Here is a 20,057-nt window from a genome sequence, read left to right on the forward strand (position 1 = left end):
CGAACCTGATATGGGAATAAATGATTGACACAAATGGAACACACATTTTTTTATATGGATGTATGCAAAATTGCTTTATTTCCATTTTCTTTCCCAAAACATGTTCATACATTTATCATGTAATAAATAGACATGAGGAGCAGGCTGATTGTTCAGACGTCTTCCAATACGCTGATTTTTTTTTTTTTAATCCATCCTCACTTTTCTCCACACCGCAAAACAACTTTTCATAGAATTTACAACACACACAAAAAAAAAAACAAATCAATACAAAGAAAAGAAAACCAAAGCTTGACACAAGCTGAAATGTGGTGCTACAAGCTAACCGCTCGCATCGTATGTTACAACAGCTCTCGGAGCTCGGATGGTGTAGCAAATCCTTGGGGGGGAACAAAAAAATAGAGATATTCATATCATATTCACAGTTAGCTTATGTACACGTTTGAGGAGAATGAAGACGTTTCTACAAGAAACAATCTTTCCAAAAAAGAGGTTGAGGGGGGACGACTTCCTGTACACTGTGGACATTCTTTTTTTTTCTTCTTCTTCTTACTTGAAATAAACAATTCATCATTCCATTTACAGATCCCTGAAAATACTTTTTTTTATAATAGGCAGTCTTATTTTCTAGAAAACATCTTAAAAGTGAGCCCCCGTGTTGACGTATAAAAAAGGCAGATTTTCTGTACAAGTTTACAATATAAACAGAAAGCAAATCTCCAGTATTGTGACAACCGAGCCAATGGGAAGTTTTCTTCTTGGCAAGTGCATTTAACTTATTTATATTTTTATTTATTTTTTTGTCGTCGCAGGAACCGTTTCAACACTGACGGAATAATACATGAGAAGCTCGCCAATCCCGCGAGAAGATTCAATTCATTCATAAGTAATGCGCAGAAGCGTCAAATGGAGCTTTTTTTTGCGGGGAAGTCCTACATGGGCTTAATGAAATAAAAATACGCTGAAAAATGCTGTATTATTGTGGTTGTTACTATAATTTTGAGTTTTTTTTTTTTTCTTCCAGTATTAGCGCTCGTGAGCTACAAGATCTCTAAAGCCTATTTGGGCAAGTACTGAAGAACACATTGATGAAAAGTTTTCTGCTGCCGTCATCTGTACTTCTTTGAAGCCAGCAAAAGATTTTAGTTAGCTGACGAAGCATCTTGGATAAGAAGCGAAACGTCCGAGACACCTTCAAAGAAGTACAGATGACGGCTGAAGAAACCTTTTCATCGATGGACCACTCCTGTACGACAGAGCTTACACAGATGAAGAGCACATTGTTATGCAAAAAGTGTCAACTTTTGCTAGCAATGGCCATTTTTTTGTTACTATCATTTGTGTAATTAATCAAGCCGACAAAAATGGTGGTTTTGGGCGACCAAAAACAAACAAGTCAAATAGATAGAAAAAGCACCATAAATCGTAAACCATGAAACGTTGGGCGCAAAGTTTTCCTCAGTTGAGGGTCCCCCGGCAATTTTCGGCGCCGCACAAGCAAGGGATCTTCTCATCCTCGATGGGGAACTTGTAGTCGTACGTGATCTCCTCGTTGACGTTGATGGCCTGCCGCGAGTAGATGACGATCTTCTTCTGCGACTCGACCGTGATCACTTTCGCGTAACAGTTGGGCTGCGTGGGGGACGTGGAAGAAATGCAGTTTTTTTATTTTAGATTGCAGAATTAGAATAATCATAATACATTTCATTCATAAACGCCTTTCAAAACTCTCTTCTGTGGGTGAGCAGCGGCAGCCACACGCGCCAGCATTCAGATAGAAAGCTAGTGAGCCAGATAATAAGATAGCTAATTGGTGTTTTGCATTTGACTAAAAATATCAACCTGCGTGTTTTGGCTATTTTAGATGCTGTAAAAAGTTTTTCTGAGGTCAGTTAGGAAACAAAAAAATGGTGTCGGTTGTCCTTTAAGCGTACATTCCACATGGTACGCAAACATCAAATTCAAAATGGCGTCACCTGGCTATTATGAAATAATTGATCAATATGTAGATACTATAACGTTAAAAGATGGAAGGAATCTAAAGTTTTGGGGCCTTACGTTGCAGCTGTGGTTGATGAAGCGAGCAAAATTTCCGCATTTGGTGGCGTCAATGATGGTGTCGTGGTCCACGCGGAACATGTAGCTACTGCCGATGCCTTCCTCCTCATAACGCTTTTCCCGCATGTCCGCGATCACCTACGGAACAAAACCCCACGGGCACAAAAACACAGTTTGATTGTGGTCTCCGGCTGCACTAGCGTCATCCAAACAAACGTGTGCATTAATAATAATAAAAAATAATAATAATAATAATAATACAGATTCATATAGTGCTTTCACACCAGCTGTAGCAAAACAAAGCGCGAACATAAAGGCAAATGCTGCCCCCTCGTGAAAGGGAAAAACATTGCCAGAGGTCTGACCAGCGCTTTATCAGCACCCCCCCCCCGAAAACCAAAAATAATTCGGGAACGGCGTTCCACGTCACACTTTAATTTCAGAAGACAAAAAAATCAGAAATGGCTGCGAATGAGTTAACAACGGCTAGCGGGATTATTTGACAAACATCCGTGGCCATGGTCTCACCTGTCTGATATTTTGTCCCACGTACTCGATGACCATCTCGTCAGCAGCGATGGGCTCCAAAGCGAACAGACCCCAGTCGTGAATGTGGGACTTGCAGAATCGGATTTTCTTCTTACGGAACTGGAAAGAGTGCATATGTGTCGCCGACCGTCAAAGTCGATTCGGACAAAGCGGGCGCTAGCGCGGGTGTTAGCGCGGGTGTTAGCGCGGGTGCTCACCTTCAGCTGGTTGAACTTGAGGAGGTCGCTGTCACACGCGAACGACGACAACAAGCGGCGCTGCTCAGACCGTCGCTCGGATCCCGCCCTGGTGGAGGCGTGGACTTGCGCAGGAATACTCATCCCCTGAGCGAGAAAAGAAAAGTGATCGAAACACGCATCATTGCGTATGAAATTCATTTTTAACAATAGGGATGTTTTTTTGGTTGTCTTTTTTTAATTCCAGATTTACAGACAAAAAAATAACTACAGTGATACCTCGGTTTACAAACCCCTTGGCTTACGAACTTTTCGGTTTACGAACGTTATATTTATGAACATTTAACCTTGTCATACAAACTATTTTTCGGGATACACACGTAGCGTCACAATGATTGATGTGTCGTTCGCGAACGAGCCCGTTCTACTAACATGAAAATGGCAGCCGACTGTTTTTGTCCTCTATTCCCCGACCCCAGTCTTCGGTTAAAGACACGTGATTGGTCAAGAACACAGCAGTGAGGGGAGGTGGTTTAAACACTAAATAGACAGGCAGACGACAGAGAGAGAAAATTGATAGAAAACAGTGAAATTTGGACTGGTTTCAACTTTGATCGTTCAAAGGTAAAGCGTAGACTGCAAGGTTAAAATATCCCATCAATCAGGCTCCACAAATAACCAGCACAAGCCCTCTGTACACTTGATGCAAAAAGCTATCAACTCAGCTAAACAGAACACAATTGATGAGGAACAAGGTAAAATTATGGCAGAGAAAGCCCCTACAAGGGATCATTCCTCAAGATGGTGAAAGAAGGCTACATTCCTCATCAAGTGTTTAATGCTGAAGAAACCGGCCACTCCATTCCATCAAGCCATCAACGACCATCACAAAGGTAAATAAAACAACTTTATTATACAGTAATGTTTATTTCTTTAATTATAATACCATAGCACATTTATTATACATAAAATAATGTATATTTTGTGTAGTTTTAAGACTTAGAAAATTATGTTTTATGGGGACCTGGGAACGGATTATTCTCATTTTAATGGTTTCCTATGGGAAATTAAGTTTTGGGATATACACTTTTCGCCTAAAACACTCTGTCTGGGAACCAAATAAGTTGGTAAGCCACGGTATCACCGTAATGATGAGTAGGCTTCCTTACCTGAGTGTCAACGGGCGGCTCCTCCGACTGCAGCCGGGTGCTCTGCAGGTACTTGATCTTGTCCTTCTTGTCAATCTTGTAGTAACCTTCGCTTCGGGCACAGCCGGTCATGTGATCCCTCATGCCGTCATCTCGCCTCTTTTTCTTCACTCGCGGGATGTTGGTTTGTGCGAGGGCCGTCAAGGAGGAGGAACTTTTTGGGCTTTTGGAGGTCAGGAGAACAAAGTGGTTCTCCATTGCTGCCAACAGAGGGCGCTACTACATGATTGAGATTAAAACAATTGATGGAATATTTTGCTGGGTCCAAATTTGTGAAAAATTAAATGGATTGATTTTTAGGAGAATCGCGTATATAATAATACTACATTTCATTTATAAGCGCCTTTCAAATGCATCAATTTATTCCCTAAACATATTTACTACTGTCCTAACTTTGTCACTTATTTCCTATAGAATACAGCACTATTCATTGAATTACAGTAAAGTCTCGTTATATCGATATTCAAGGGAGTCCGAAAAAATATCGATATAACCGGGACTATCGATATATCCAACCCTGTTTGCATGTAATTTTCTCCGTGCGTGCATAGAAATAGTATCGATATAACCGGGACTATCGATATATCCGATATCGATATAACGAGACTTTACTGTATAACTTTATACTATATTTTAATATTGTGTTTTTTGTATAGAAAATATAAGGCTAAACTCTCAAAAATATATTTCTGTTCTGAAGGAATTGTAAATCCAATCCAATATAAATAAATATATCTAAATAAACTAAATATAAATAAACACAAATAAATATAAATCCAAACATAAATAAAAACAAATAAAAATATTAATATATTATATATAAATATCAATATCAATAATATCAATATTATTAATATCAATAATATCATCAATACTATCAATAGTATAGTTTCAATACAATACAATAGTTTCATCACTTTGCTGCTGTGAAATGTAAATTTCTCCACTGTGAGACTAATAAAGGCAAATCCAATCCAATCCAATCCAATCCAATAGGAATATCAAAATAAATATCCTTATTCTTATCAATATCATATAATATATTGATAATAATAAAAATAAATATAATAATAACAATAAAATAAAATAAATGCATTTCATTTATAAGTTTTTGACTTGGAGTCAAAGAAAAAGAAAAAGGATATGCGGATGGTTAACCCAAAGCGTGTCGTTGAGCCAATCGTTGCCGTTGTCCTGCTGCAGCATCTCGTCGTAGGTGACCTGCAGGAGTCGGATGTCCTCCTCGTCGATGCCCTCGTTCCAGATGTCGTACAAGATGGTCATCTCCTCAAAGTCGCTGCGTCTGGAGAAGAAAGCTCGAGGCGGCGTGCTGACGGGGGACAGGCCGTCCAGCAGAAGCTCCTCCCAACCTCGCCGCGTCCGTCGCGGCGCTTTTATCACCGCCGGCGTATCGTCTTCGTAGGACAGGAAGCCGTCTTGCGTTTCGGGTAAGAGCGTTCCACCAAAGTCGGGGGACATTTTGAGCGCCTCGACGTCCCGCAAGGGGGTCGAGTCGGGTGACGACTCGGAGAGGAGGGGGATCTTTTTCCCTTTGCGCCGTGCGGGTTTGCGCTTGGACGGGACGCCGTCCGATTCTTCCGATTTGACGTCTCCGGACAGGCGGGGGGCCGCACGCTCGCCACCTGTTAACGAGGCTTGGTTAGGCAAAGCGCCGACAGGCGGCTCCTTAAACACGGGACGTTCGTCCGGGCTCTCGGAGGAGACCTTCCGATTAAGTGCGCAGGGGTCAGGGAAGACGGGGGTGAAAGTTAAGTCTCGCCCCGGAGTGCGAGGGACTCCGGCGCTGAGGACAGGAGACTGAGCGGGGTAAGAAAAAGGGCTGCCGGGGACGTGCGGGGAGCTCAGCGTCAGGCCGCTGCTCCCCGTGAGCGGAGCGTCACTACCTGGCGTGTTGGGCAACGTGTCCGTGCTCTGAGACTTGCCCAGAAGGCGGGCGCGTTCCGCCAAGTCTCGGCCCGGCGTCCGGGGGACGTCTTCGTCCGTGGGCTGGCGAGCCCATTGGGAGGAGTCGGCGGGCGGGCGGAGGGCGGAGCGACCTTCTACTGCGGGGCGAGGCGGGAGAGGGAGGTGCATTAAAGAGGCGGAAGCCGACGGGGGTGGGCGGTCTTGGGGATGGCGGTGGGGCGGGGCTAATCCACCTGACGGCGCCGACGCTCGCTCGGGCTCCGCTTTACCTTTGGCTTTGCTCTCCTGATCGCTGTCGGAAGGAAGGGCGCCCGTCGGCGTGGGCGGGCGCAAGTTCTCTCCAGGTTCTGATTTTGCAGTGGCACTTTCATCGCCGCTGACGTCTTCTTTGGCTGCAAAAAATAAAATAAAATAAAAATACATTCTTCCTTTTATTTACGTACATCAAGTGATATAGCCACCGAATAGCCTTGCGTCCGAGTCGAGTGCACGCTGGCACGTTTTGGCTGCCGCTGCTCGCCCGCATTTGTTTTTAGCCTATTATTTTATCCGTGGTTTTATCGTTTTGAGACTGGGAGGCTAAATGACACGCAAACTCCCCCCTTCTGGTGCCATCACACGGCTGATTGCTGTGCGAGCGTGAGATGCTAGCTGGCTGGCCAAAATTGTCGTACGCATTGCCGGCCAGCTAGCGCGTTGCGGTGCCAGGCGTAGAATTAAAATAGTAAAAATAGGGTCTGGAGGTCGTGGTCGTAAGTACGGGTGGTCCTAAGTCAGATGTTACCTGTATTTCCTCTGTGCCAAATGCTTCGAGATCCTACCTGGAACAATTTTGGGCAACGGTGGCTTCACGTCCTCCGTTAGCGCCTCCTCGGGACTTGGAGGTCTGAATTTAGGTTTGCCGCTCAGCTCTTCCGTAACCTTCGGGACCGGAGAAGGACTGGCTGGCCGGGAGTCCGTCTCTCCCTCGTCTCCCGAAGACGAAGATGACGACGACGAAGAGGACGAGGAGGTCCTGGTGGCTTTTCCCGTATCGTCTTCCATCTCCACCTCAGAGACTTCGTCTTCCGAGCTCAACTCGTACTCCGAGGAATCCGAAGTGGCCGACGAGGAGTTCGAGCTGCTCTTGGATGACGCCGAAGTCGCCGACTCTGCGGGAGGTGACGTCGTGAGATGCCAAATTGAAGAAGACGCCTGGGTGGTTTTCCGGTCAGTAACGTACCGTCGTCGGAAGAATCGGACGATGCGCTTTCATTGGATGACTCTTTGTCAGCGTCCCCGTCAACACTCTGCAAAAACAAAATAGCGAAGGCCTGCTAGGTAACTTTACAATCAGATTCCATTTGGGAAAGAAAAAAAACACAAATTCCACCCGAGAACACAAATAAAATCAGATCCTCATCCTCCCTCCACCTCTGTATGCCCTCTGCCCGTCTCATCACGATGGGGTGCAGAGCTTTCAGCCGCTCTGCTCCCAAACTCTGGAAATCACTTCCTCCCAACATCCGTAAGATTGAATCGCTTCCTACTTTCAAATCCCACCTGTTTAAAATTGCACTTTCTATGTAGCTCTCTTGTTTCAATTTATAATCGTATTTTAATTATTGCATTGTATTTGTGATGATATTTCATTATAGTACCTATGCTTGTCTGTGACTGTAAAGTGTCCTTGAGAGCTTTGAAAGGCGCTTAAAATGTAATGTATTATTATTATTAACATGTGCATTTTCTGGGTGCTACATTGTAGTCCAATCGGCTCGAATTGCTAGGGAAGGACTTTATTCGATTGCAAACATTTATGCTTTCCTCTTCAGAACTATTTGAATCATATTCATAACTCGATGAGTAACAAGAAAGCATCTTCGCCAAATCTGAACTCTCTGAAGCCATTGTTTTCATTCTGGAGCAAGGTAGTGTGTGACCAATAGTGATGTCACCAAAGAGGGGGCGGGACTGTCCTAATCTGCCCAGTTCCAAGATCATTTTGTGGCAGTTTTGGGACACCAAGTCATTTTTATTGTTGTTTTGTATTTGACTGAAAATATCAGCCTGCGTGTTTGGGTATTTTAGATGTGTCGGTTGTCCTTTAAAGTTGCACTCATGGTCTAGTTTAATCAGCTATTTTATTATTCATTATTTTATTCATGGTTTTATTGTTCTATGTATTGTTGTTTTATTGTAAAGTGTCCTTGGGTGTTCAGAAAGGCGCTTGTAAATTAAATGTGTTATTATTATTATTATTAAAAGAAATGTCACCGTACTTTTCTTGGCGATTGAGCTTCAGTGGGCGCCATCTCGTCGGGTTCTTCCTCTCGGTCGCATAGCGACTCTTCTTTCTCCGACGTGTCGGCGTCCTCCTCGCCTTCACTGTCCAAGTCAATTGGGCGCGATGGTCTCCGCTTGGTCAAAACGCCGTCGCCGTCCATTTTGGAGTCGTCCAACGGGAGCTCCGACAGATCTCGATCGCGTTCTGGTTGGAGATGAATGTCAAGTAAAGTTCCATATTTTTTTAATGATAATAATACATTTCATTTATAAGCGCTTTTCAAAACTTTCAAGGTCACTTTACAGTCACAGGATAGGTTTTTCGACGGAAGTCGGACAAATCAGGAGGCCGATGGTATGAAATTAGCTTGTAGTGTGAATATTTCTTGACATATTTATCTAGCTAGCTTGCTAGTGTTCTCACTGGCTAGCCATTTGATATCTATTTGCTATCTTGGCGCTCCATCATTTTCAATTCCCGAATAAATTTGAGAATGGCAGTGAATGAGTTAATTTACCATAACATATTTTTCTTCACTGCAATTTTTCGGGATATATTGTAAGCTAAGGCCAAGGGCAAAACATAAATGCCCAGTGCGGAGGCCTTTACCTTCATCTTCCAGCTCGTCATCCACGGGAGTGGAGGGTCGCACTCGTTTGTTCTCCCCGGCGGTGACGGCCTCCGGTGGGTCTTTCCTTTTCACCTGAGTGTCACATTCCAACGCTCAAAAAACCAAACGCAGCGGACGAGGGTGAAAAAGGCAACAGAAAAGAAAACGAGCTTTTGCTCACCTTAAAAGAGGGCAAGCGGATGGCTCCCCGCAAGCCGATTCCGAGTCCCATGCCCTCGTAACCCAGACCCTCGCCTTTGTTCCAGTTCTCAAGCAGGCTTGAACCGATGGTCTCTTTCGGTTTCGGACGCTCCTCTTCCTTAGCGTCCGCGCCTTTCATTGGAGTCGAAGATGCCTGGCAGAGGAATTTGAGATTGCGTGGCTTAATTGTAATATTCCAAAGAGCAAAGTCTTCCTAATACCGCTTTCTAATACTGCCCCTGACCGCTTTCTCGGTCAGGGGCGTTCCCTCCGTGACATCACTGAGGGCATCGTCATCAGCTCGAAAACAAGACTTCCTGAATATTCAGCGCGAGTCTTAAAACATAAAATATAGCTATATGCGCTGGAATCTTTGTAAAATGCGCTCAGTAGAAGTCATTTCAAGTGATCTTACAAACCGGGGGTGTGGGTTGTCCTTTCAGGATCTTACCGTGAATAAGTACCACCGTGCACGATGCAGCTTACCTTGGCCGAGCGTTCCTTCTTCTCCCACCACTCATCAAAGGCCCTAAAAGCCACCACTTCCACCATTTTGCGATTCAGGTCCCTCTTCATGATGGCCTTCAGCTCTTTGACGATGACCTGCAACACCCCTTCGATGGTGGCTTTGTGGGGGTCCTCCTTCTTGGTCTCATATCCAGGAGGGGGAACCGTTGGGTTGAATTTAGGCATGCTAGGATGCTGCCACTGTTGCCCCGGCAGCCCCGCACCGCCGCCCATGGAGGGATGTTGGTACGGTGCGGCAAACTGCCCCGAGGCGGCGCTGTCCAGGTAATGCGGGTAAGGGTAAGGGCCGCGCGTCTGCGCCATGCGGCTCAGCATCTGCTGTTGCATCTGGAAGGACATGGGAACCGTGCTCCACTGTTGCCACTGCGAACAGTTCATCATCTCCATTTGGATCATGGGGATCATGCCGGGCGCGTAGTGAGCCATGTGGGGCAGCAGGTGCGGGTGCACGGCGGGATGAGCGGCCAGGTGGGCCGGGTGGCCCGGCACGGCGCCCAGGTGGTGGTGGGCCATGGGGAAACCGGCCAGGTGGGAGAAACCGGGCGGAGGGAGCGTCAGGGTCTGGATGGGGGACACGGCGGTGTTGACCACAATGCCTTTGCTGCAGTCGGTGATCGGCGTGCCGGGCATCTCGTCGTCAGAGATCTCCATGTCTTCTCCGGATGAATGATGACTCTGGCGGGGGGGGGGGGGGGGGGGGGGGGGGGGGGGGAAATAGGTGACTGGGAATGTTGTGTTATCGGTTTTTGTGAAGCAGACGTTTTGAAAATCTCTCATGAGCACGACGGCCAAGATTAGTTTTGTTAGCCCACCTATAGGCTCTTTCATTATATGTTAGCATGATGCTAGTATCATTGTTCCTTTGACTTTTGTTTATGTAGACATTAGTAAGAAATATTGTGCTAAGTCAATCTCTTTGTCTTTTCTGTAATACCGCACAATAGTTATCTGGCTAGCTATGAGCTATCTATTGACTTGCTAGCTAGCTTTCAATCTATTTTTCTTACTATTCTATCCGAGTTACTTCCAGGTTCAGAAAAACTTATCCCGTGACTGTAAAGTGACCTTGAGAGTTTTTGAAAGGCGCTTAAAAATGAAATGTATTATTATTACTATTATAAACTTCAAGTGCAAGTGACAAACAGCTCAAAGTGAGAGCGCTATACAAATGATGTGTTTGCATTGCAATAACTGAAATGTGAGAACATCTGCGGCCAATCGTGCCTACCAGAATGGGAGCTAAAACAGGAAGTGTGCCACTGAAAGGGGCCAACAGCCAAATGTGTGTTTTCCTGCAGTAGCAGTACTCGTAATAGTAGTATTAGAAAGAGGAAACAAGGCTCGCTTTAAAGGACAACCGACACCATTTTTTTGTTTCCTAACTGACATCAGAAAAACGTTTTATAGCATCTAAAATAGCCAAAACAGGCAGGCTGATATTTTTAGTCAAATGCAAAACACCAATAAAAATGAATTAAAGTGTCCCAAAACTGCCACAAAATGAGCTCGGAACTGGGAGGATTCAGAAAATCCCGCCCCCTTGTTCGTGACGTCACGCCAGGATACTCCTTCACAAACTGTCTTGCTCCAAAATCAAAACAATGGCTTCAGATTGGGAGAAGATGCTTTCTTGTTACTCATCCAGTTATGAATATGAAATTCGAATAGTTCTGAAGAGGAAAGCATAGATATTTGCAATCGATTCAAGAAGTCCTTACGTATCAATTCGAGTCATCTGGACTCCAACGTAGCGCCCAGAAAATGCACAAGATGGCGCACAAGCTCTGTTGGAAATGGGATGATTTGTCCGCTGGGAATTTGTGTCAACTTACACCGTGCTTATGTGTGTTACCGCAATTGGCTGCGACACAAAACGATTCACCATCGCGTTATTTATGTCATTTTCCTTCAAATTTCACGATCAACACGGTGTTTTCAGATGACAAAAAGTACCCAAAATGCATTGTGTGTCGCTTTCTCGGTAAGCGGCGTTCCCTCCGTGGCATCGTCATCAACTCGACAACAAGACTTCATGAATATTCAGCGTGAGTATTAAAACGTAAAATATAGCTATATGCAGTGGAATATTTGTGAAATGCGCTCAGTAGAAGTTATTTGAAGTGATTTTACAAATTATGGACACAACTTGTCCGGCGGTGTCGGTTGTCCTTTAAGTGAAGACGAGAAATTCTTTTGAATAAGCACCGTGTGACACTCCTTGACAAGAATCAACAGACTGTGAAACAAAAAGGAAAGCTAACACGTGACTACCGTCTACTTTATAATCCTTGATTATGTTAGTTATCTGCAGGTGAGCGATTAATCACAAGTGAATTATTGTTATTATCAAAGTGCCGCTTACCGCCTCAGTTTTTTCTGCCGCCGGGTGTGCTCGAGAATGTTCCTCGTTGACTTTGTTGTTGCTCTCGTAGTCGAGGGGAGAGCCGTTCTTCTTGACCAGCGAGGCTGTCGCGGGGACGGGCTCGTCATCCGAGTCCGAGTCCGGCAGCGGCGTGGGGCTGATGTCCTCCAAGCCCGTGCTACACGGTCGGGAGTTTGGGGCTCCGCCGTCCAGGTAAGGCGCTATCGGGGAGAGCTGCGAGGACGAGGAGGAAATGGGGCTCCCTTCCATTCGCACCTCCGTGTCCGAGTCCCGCTCGGCCAGGAAAGGCAGTTTAGTCCTTTTCTCCTTGAGGAGCATCTCAATACGCGAGTCCAGGCTATTGCGCTCGGGGTCGGCGGCGGGCGAGCCGGGCGACGGGCAGCGTTCGGGCGTCTTGGGAGGAGGCGTGCTAGGGTGAGGACCCGGTTCGGGCGGAGGCTCGGGGGCGGGAGGGGTTTCCTGTCTATCCTTGGAGGGCAAAAGGTCAGTGGGCGCGGCCGGAGGCGGCTGAGGGGGTCGTTGGTAGTCGCCGCCCTCCCTTTGGGACGGGTGATGAAATGTTGGTTCTGACGAGGGGAAAGCGGGAGGCACGGGAGTCTGGTAGGGCGAGAAAGCGGACTTGAAATTGGGCGTAGCGGGAGGGGGTGCCGTATAGGAGAAAGAGGGCGTCGTAGGTGGCGGTTCAGGGGGGGTGAGGTGATGCTGCTTAAAGGGCGCTTGCTCAGATGCGCTGCTGCGGTACATATTGCTGCGGTACTGAGGCCTCTCCGGTCTGCGATTGTACGCATCCTGGAACTTGCTCTCGTGTCTCCGCGACTTGTAGCTTCCGGAATTTTCCACCCGGCTGCTCTGGTACGCCGGGGTGGACTGGCGACTGGAGTAGCTGGAGTCTTGGGAGAAGGGGGTGCCCACTTGGCGTGGCGTTCCCTGAGACTGGGGCGTGTCCTGCCTCAGGCTGGAGTAACCCGTCTCCAGGGACAACGGCGTGGTGGAGGTGCTGCTGCTCGGCGGGATGGAGCCCGCCGAGGCTGACAAGTTGCTTTCTGACAACCTGCGGATGGGCTCGCATGCCTGTGGAAGGGACGTAGAAACAATATGGCGAATATTTCAAGAACAGATATGAGAAGATTGATCCAGTCAAACGTCCCTTAAAAGTCTTCTTACCAGTAAAGCTTCAGCCAGGCTACGGGGGGAAACATCTCTCGCCTCCTCCCCGCCAACAGGCAGCGTCCGTGGCGTGTAGCTTCCATTCATCAGGAGCTGGAAGTACCGAATCCGATTTTCACCTGAAGAGAAATTGACAGCAGTTGAATAGGGTTCATCGTGTTTTTTTTAGAAATGATTAGCACAAAGACTAAAACGTTTTTTTTACAAGTTTCCTTTAGCAAATGTTTACAAAGTGCACTGTAACTTTGGTTGACTCACTTCAAAGCGAAATGAAATATGTCCAATAATGGAAGCCTTATGAACAACCATTGAATGCGATTTCTTTCAAAATTAAACTGATGTGCTGTAGAATTAATTAATACAGCATGACGGGTGTGCATTGTTTAATTAAGGAATGACCAAAAAAAGAGGCTTCAATCGATCAATGTGCGACTTTCTTTGGGGAAAACGCTGATCCCTAAACTGTCCCCAGTTTGACATTGTAAACTCTTGTCAAATACCTCACCTCGTTGACAAAGGAAATGATCATTCTTAAAACAAAGAGAATTACACATTAAAGTCCACTAGCTGATGGCTAAAATGTAACACAAAGCCTCATTGAGGAGGCTAACGAAACTTGCATAAGCGTTGCTGTATTCAAAACCTTGAAGCAATAGTAATTTGGGCACACACAAACAACAATCGAACATTTGTCCTGTCGTGAAAACCGACTAATAATCAGTGTTTACTGAGCAGCCTGGACTATTTTCTTGTGTGTGTACTGATCCCTAGTGGCCAACGTGTGAACACAACGAGTCAAGTTATTACACACAAACTTTCGTTATTTCTAATGATGTTACTACGATACATTTTTATAATATATAATGCTTTGGTGAGATTGTCACTCTTAAAAAGGCATAAAAAATATTTTTGTTAGAGGGGGTGGTGGGTGCACGCTGCAAATTTTTTGGTTATATACAAGGGAAAATTACAATTTCTACAACAACCTAAATGAGCAGAAGGCTACGGAATTCAAAATGGATTCCAAACTGTCAAATTCAACCTCACATTTCAAGATAATATTGGATCGACCTACAGATGACAGCAGCCTTGATGTGTAGTGGGCGGGGGTATGGTAGGGGGGTGTATTCGGGTCTTTTAAGCGTTTGTTTACAAACTGAAATTAGGCTCACTGGGGAATAGATGGCGCCCTCAGCCAGGGGCTTGTGGGAGCAGGGATTACATTCAACGAAATTCAATTAGCCCTCAGTTCCCAAGCAATGCAGGTGATCACGTGACAGCTGTCGCCCGAGTAAAGCAGACATCACAAGTGTCAGAGCATGCTCGTGGAATTTGTTTACCTTTGGGATCCAGTTCCACGTGGATGATGTTTCCCATCACCGACGTGTTGTTCAGCATCTGCACGGCCACCTTGGCGGCTTTGACGCTCTCGAAGACCACCTTGGCAATCCCGAGGTGTTTCTTATTCTTGGGGTTGTAAAGGATCTCCACCTCCTCGATGTCGCCAAACTTCTTGCACATGTCCATTAGGAAGCCCTCGCGGATGTTGTCGTTTAAGCGTGCGAAGGTCACCTCTTTCGGGGGCACTGGGCCAATGTAATACTCGTCGATCTTGGTTTTGGGGAATGAGGGATGAAATGGACAGGGGATTTTTTCGCTGAATAATACCACGAAATAATTGCAGTTGCTAAAAAATAAACGCTTGAAGGGGTTGTCTTTATAAATCCCACAAATGCAGCTAATATGTCATAACAATAAACATTTCTTCAACTGAGTATAAACCCCCCCCCCCCTCAGAGCATTTTAAAGGACAACCGACACCTCTAGACAAGTTGTGTCCATAATTTGTCAAATCACTTCAAATGACTTCTACTGAACGTATTTTACAAAGCACATAGCTATATTTTACGTTTTAAGATATTCAGGAAGTGTTGTTTTTGAGTTGGTGCCGATTCCTGACGTGACGTCACGCAGGGAACGCCCCTGACCGAGAAAGCGACACACAATGCATTTTGGGTACTTTGTTTGGTCTGAAAAACTTCGTGTTGATGGCGAAATTAGAAGGAAAACATAAATAACGCGATGGTGAATCGTTGTGTTGCACCAAGACTACTATTTGATATTCGCTGACACAAATTCCCAGCAGACAAATCAGCCCATTTCTAACGGAGCTTGGGCACCATCTTCTTCATTTTCTGGGACGCTACACATAAAGTCCAGACGCCTCAAAATGACCCGGAAGGACTTGTTTAATCAATTGCAAACGTTTATGCTTTCCTCTTCAGAACTATTTGAATCATATTCTTAACTGGATGAGTAACAAGAAAGCATCTTCTCCGAATCTGAAGCCATTGTTTTGATTCTGTGACGTCACGAACTTGAAATCCCAACTTGCAGCTCAATTTTTTTTGCAGTTTTAGCACACTTTAAGTCATTTTTATTGCCGTTTTGTATTTAACCAAAAATATCATCCTGCGTGTTTGGGGTATTTTAGATGCTATAAAACGTTTTTCTGATGTCAGTTAGGAAACAAAAAAATAGTGTCTGTTGTCCTTTAAAGAGTGCAGTACACAAATGCAACAGTTGTCATAGACTCCCAACAAATCCTGCCAATATGAAATAAACATTTGCTCAATTGATAGTTGAGAAAGGATTCACACGGCACAGCAATTGTCAGCAAAAGCCGAAAGATGAAAAGGGGTGTGTATCTCTGACTTATGACAACTATCTTACACTTCCCCACACTAAAGAAAATAACTGGCTGTGAAGACTACCTTAAACTTAGGCACCGGTAGATCCGTTTCTTTATATTTAGTCCATAGTCGACCGATCCTCGGGTCTCGGACGCTGTCCACCGGTGGCATCCCGGGGTTCTGCAGAGGAGGCGGGAGCACATTGCTGACATGACATCTACAGAAGCACGTTCTCACTCACGACGACAAGTAAACAAAGTAGAGCAAAGTCGCTCGTGTGCTTTGAGACAACGGTGATGATGGACGATGGATCCAGGGGTGAGTGTGCTCTCCTCGGTTACTCTCGGTTCACTTACGGGCATGTTGAAAGCATGTCCATCGTAGCGAAACAGCTTGTGGGATCCCTTTTTGAGTGCCGGGTCGATGATCAACTTGAAACTTCTCCAGTGGTGACTCCGCTTCTCCGTCGAGCCGGGGTGACTGTCCGTGCCGTTGGCCAACGCTGAAAGCACACACGGGGGGAAGGTAAAGCCGAGCTAACGTCAGGAGGCATCGGTGGCGGCTAAAGCACGGACGCTCGCTCTCGTTACCACCAGTTACCCACCACCAGCACCTTCCTCGTCCGCGACACTTTTTTAAACCAAAAACGTTACCCACCCGTGACTTTGTGGTGCTCCGCAAGACAATTGACAGAAAGGTGGAGAAGAGAAAAAAGGGGGGAAGCTTACTTGAACTCTGCTTTCTGCCGTGGTCCTCGCACAATTTGTTTCTCTCCCCCGGCTTGGACATGATTCGCCCCGATCGACGGATTTCTTTCTTGTCGAATCGTTGAGATAAAACGCTTTTTTTTCGTCCCGTTCACATTACATGATTTCGCTGGATGAAGGGTGGAAGTGGCTCCTTTTTAAACGAGAGCCCGCACATATTGTGTGGCTGCTGCTGCTGCTCGTGTCCGTGCTGCTGTGTGGAGCTTTGGCAGGGTACGGTAGCTTCTTTCTGTCTTGTCTCTCCCACAATACACCCGCTTAGCTTAGCTTGGTTTAGCTTGGGCTTTAGCTACACGTCGAAACGACAGGCGCACTTTCGCCACGACAAGCTAGCAAGCCGTTCGTGGAATAAAGACAAAGGCATCTGAGAACGTGATAGGCTAAGAACGCCCCGTTAAAAAAAGATGTAATCTCTTCGTTTATGTTACTTCTTTTTTTGTGTGTTTTTGTTGTTTTTCCCTGTCACTTTTGTCTGTCGAATCTGCTTGTGACGAATCTGCGACTACTCGCATTTGACCAAACGTTCGATTAAAAACTCGTTAGAGTCGCTAACGAAATGTGAGTAAAAACCAACTGCTATTTTTATTTTTAATAAAACAACAATAATGTAAATAGGATTATATTTATCTTACATACAAGCGATATTTGAGCTGGTAGCCGCATCACCGCAATTAAATAACTATAGTGTCTTTTCCCATGGCGAACGTCACCTGACGTCGTGTTTACGTTTAATTTTAAACATTACTTGCTTTTAAGGCGAGCAAAGATTTATGATTTCTGATTTAAAAAAATGGCTTTTGTTTACATTGGGTGTTCTTTTTTCAGTGTTCAAGCTACCCCACCCCCCAAAAAAAAAAATCTGAATTATAAACAATCAAGTACCACTTCAAAGTAAGACAATAACAACCTCGTTGCTTTGAAACAATAAAAAGGAGTATTCTCATGCAAAGCCTCTATCTTTCTTTGTAGCTGATGCCTCAAGAAAATGCACCACTCAAGAGTATTCTCATGCAAAACAGATTTCTTTCTTGTAGTTTGATGCCTCAAAAAATGCAACACTCACAGTAATCACGTGAGTCTGTGTTTGCATTGAGATTTACACTACTTTGTTCTTTTTTTAGGGTATGCAAAAGGTTATGCTTGACATTTCATGCTGGGTTTTTTTTCCTCCCCAGCGTTGGGGCAATTGGCTGGTTAACAGCAGGCAGTCTGGGCAACCAATCAGCTTGCAGCTGAAAGAGGCGCCGTCTGCTATTAGAGGGAGGCACAAGAAGTCCTTCAACACACAGCGGAGAGAATGGCCTGAAAGCTCTCTCTTAGTAGCCATTTTCCTAAATAAAAAAAAAACAGGGACTTTATGGCCTACATGGCTTTCCTTTGTTCCAAAAAGGGATCTTACACTTGATTTCCTCACCTCTCACGGACTATGATAAGATCCTATGATTGCTTCCTTTGAAAAGGGACTGAGAAGAAGGAAGAGAATGTACTGGATGTAATTACCCTGTGAACATTTTCAGCCTTTTTTTCTCCTCTGCTTTGGAATCATCCATCTTTGTCTTAAACCACGCCACATGGCATACTCAAATAATACTAGTTTTCTCTTTTTGAAATACCAGTAAATAAACTTCTTGATGACTTTGGAGAGAGGGGGATGAGAAAAAAATAACAGTTTGAGTAAATGTGTAGTTGAGGCCTTGTATGAGTAGCCATGAGTAAGTCCAATTTTCTGATCATCTACCATGTTTGTAATGTGAATAAGGCATGCACGTTATTGCTCATTAAACTATTCTAGTCCTCAAGCAAAGTAAGCTCTTGTAGCGTCATTAGTCAATATGCTAACCTCTACATGAATGCCAACGGTGGTCGTTGGTGGCCTTATGACGTTGGTGACAATTTCACCATTCAACTCAGAACTGCTTTGATTAATGTCTCTGAACATTTTCTCCCCCACAACAGAAACTGATGGGATTTTGGAGGCTGCTCTTGGTAGGATTGCTTTGCGATGCTCCCCATGGCCATTTAAAACAACCAAATGACCTTGCGGCAAGGGCATATTTAATTTCCCCAAACAGGTCTACTCGTCTCAAGCCAGAGAAGAAGGGACCACGCTTGAAGATATTTACCTCAAATGCAGTGAGCAGGCCTACATGACTCAAGAACGATTTCAGCTCCATCTTCGGATCCTCCAACAATGTCATTAATAAGGGATGGGGAAACGTCTCCTGAAAAGGAAGGAATCCATTAGCACCAAAGACGGAACTCTTTCAAAAAAGAAAAAAAAAAGATCAAATGAAATCATGAGTGCTTCTTGCCAGTTTCCTCCCACCCTTCGAATAACGCATCTTCAACCATCATCTGTTTGGGCAATATGCAAACCATCTCTCTCTCTTCTTGAAGACAGGATAAGAGCAACCTTTTAAAACCTCTTCCACGTCCACCATTCACTAAGCATCACCATATTAAAACCACAAGGAAATATTGTTTATGAAGGTAATCTATTTTTAAACTTTTTCCCTCACTTTTGCCTGTTTTCTAAAAAAAATCATCTATGTTGAAGGCATTCTCATAAGAGGACAGTGAACACGTGTCAAGTTGAACAATTTTCCATAACAATTTATGCAACATCATACTTTTGTATTTGTCAATATTGTAGACTTACAGTTGGTATTCAATACGTAATCCAAGCCTGTAAAAAGAAAACGAGTCTTAATGGGGAGAAATCGTGGGACTTTTCACTGCTTTCCCCTTTGTTCCAATAGTCATTTAGGTGGCGTGTAGATTTGAAAATGACGAGCAGTTTCTCATCTGTGCTCGCTCTCAAAATGGCTTCTCACGAGCACGCACACACAACGCAGCGCGCTTTGTGCTTCAAGATTTGGTGGGTGAGCTTCTCTCTCATTCGGGAGGAAGGAATGGAAAATTTTCGACGTTTCTACATTCCAAACGGGGCGTTTTTAGCAAAACGTGCCATTTTGACAGGAATGGACGTAACGATTGACTTAAATCGTCGAATAAGCGACGTAAGAGAGAAATAAAAGATGGCGACGGTTGCGGCTCACTGACTCCCAAAGCGGAAGGCGGTAATCTGAGAGCAGTGCGGGGGTTGCCATAACAACCCGCCGTGTTGCCATATTAGGTCATGGGAAGTCTACAGCGGCTCTGTTGTCTGTGGAAAAACAACCTCGAAAATAACGTCAGCGAAGGCCCAGAAAACACAAGCAAAATACTAGTTCAACAAAAAGAGACATGCTCGTTTGACGTGTATGTTCGCGAGTTAAAAATTCTTGACTATTTGTGTGACTTTACGAGCATGTGTCAGAGGGCCTGTTTTTCCAGCTCGCCATGTTTGTTTTGGGCATTCCGCCACGAAGCAGGTCACGAGGCTGTCGTTTCTTTGAGCTTTGAACGGCCCTCCCCCACATCAGCCAAGAAGATCCGCGCGTACCCAAGGTGAACGTTTTTTTTTTTATTATAGGAGCGAGCAGTGAGACGCTTATTGTCTGTAGGCTTTGCAACAAAAAAAAA

General features: G+C 45.0%; 1 protein-coding gene and 1 long non-coding RNA gene across 5 annotated transcripts; one reads left to right on the forward strand and one right to left on the reverse strand.

Annotated features, from left to right (window-relative positions):
* Positions 1-50: 50 nt before the first annotated feature.
* Positions 51-16,714, reverse strand: setd1ba (SET domain containing 1B, histone lysine methyltransferase a). The gene is made up of 19 exons (XM_089019700.1): positions 16,494-16,714; positions 16,122-16,267; positions 15,847-15,945; positions 14,413-14,683; positions 13,070-13,191; positions 11,885-12,976; positions 9,481-10,197; positions 8,975-9,148; positions 8,793-8,886; positions 8,179-8,387; positions 7,140-7,206; positions 6,739-7,068; positions 6,187-6,309; positions 5,136-6,054; positions 3,953-4,118; positions 2,805-2,930; positions 2,587-2,706; positions 2,059-2,196; positions 51-1,632 (listed from the first exon to the last, which is right to left on the reverse strand). Exons 1-19 carry the CDS (start codon positions 16,552-16,554, stop codon positions 1,459-1,461), a joined length of 5,148 nt encoding a protein of 1,715 aa, XP_088875826.1. The 5' UTR covers positions 16,555-16,714; the 3' UTR covers positions 51-1,458.
* Positions 16,008-18,485, forward strand: LOC148884895 (uncharacterized). 4 transcript variants are annotated; one of them, XR_016118183.1, is made up of 2 exons: positions 16,008-16,083; positions 17,708-18,485. It is a non-coding gene; the product is annotated as an uncharacterized LOC148884895 (long non-coding RNA). The 4 variants fall into 4 exon arrangements; XR_016118182.1 differs by lacking the exon at positions 16,008-16,083 and adding an exon at positions 16,221-16,290; XR_016118181.1 differs by lacking the exon at positions 16,008-16,083 and adding an exon at positions 16,623-16,745.
* Positions 18,486-20,057: the final 1,572 nt, after the last annotated feature.

Source organism: Hippocampus bargibanti, linkage group LG18, assembly GCF_051943395.1.
Source record: "Hippocampus bargibanti isolate YZ-2025 linkage group LG18, ASM5194339v1, whole genome shotgun sequence".
NCBI classification, from domain to species: Eukaryota; Metazoa; Chordata; class Actinopteri; order Syngnathiformes; family Syngnathidae; genus Hippocampus; species Hippocampus bargibanti.

What these genes read in the sequence shown, in the direction of transcription:
- setd1ba (XM_089019700.1), bottom strand. Translation starts at nt 16,554, where the DNA reads ATGTCCAAGCCGGGGGAGAGAAACAAATTGTGCGAGGACCACGGCAGA. An exon ending in TACCGGTGCCTAAGTTTAAG is followed by an intron (nt 14,684 to 15,846) that starts GTAGTCTTCACA and finishes CCCAAAACCAAG; the next exon opens with ATCGACGAGTATTACATTGG. An exon ending in TGGGACAAAATATCAGACAG is followed by an intron (nt 2,197 to 2,586) that starts GTGAGACCATGG and finishes TTTGTTCCGTAG; the next exon opens with GTGATCGCGGACATGCGGGA.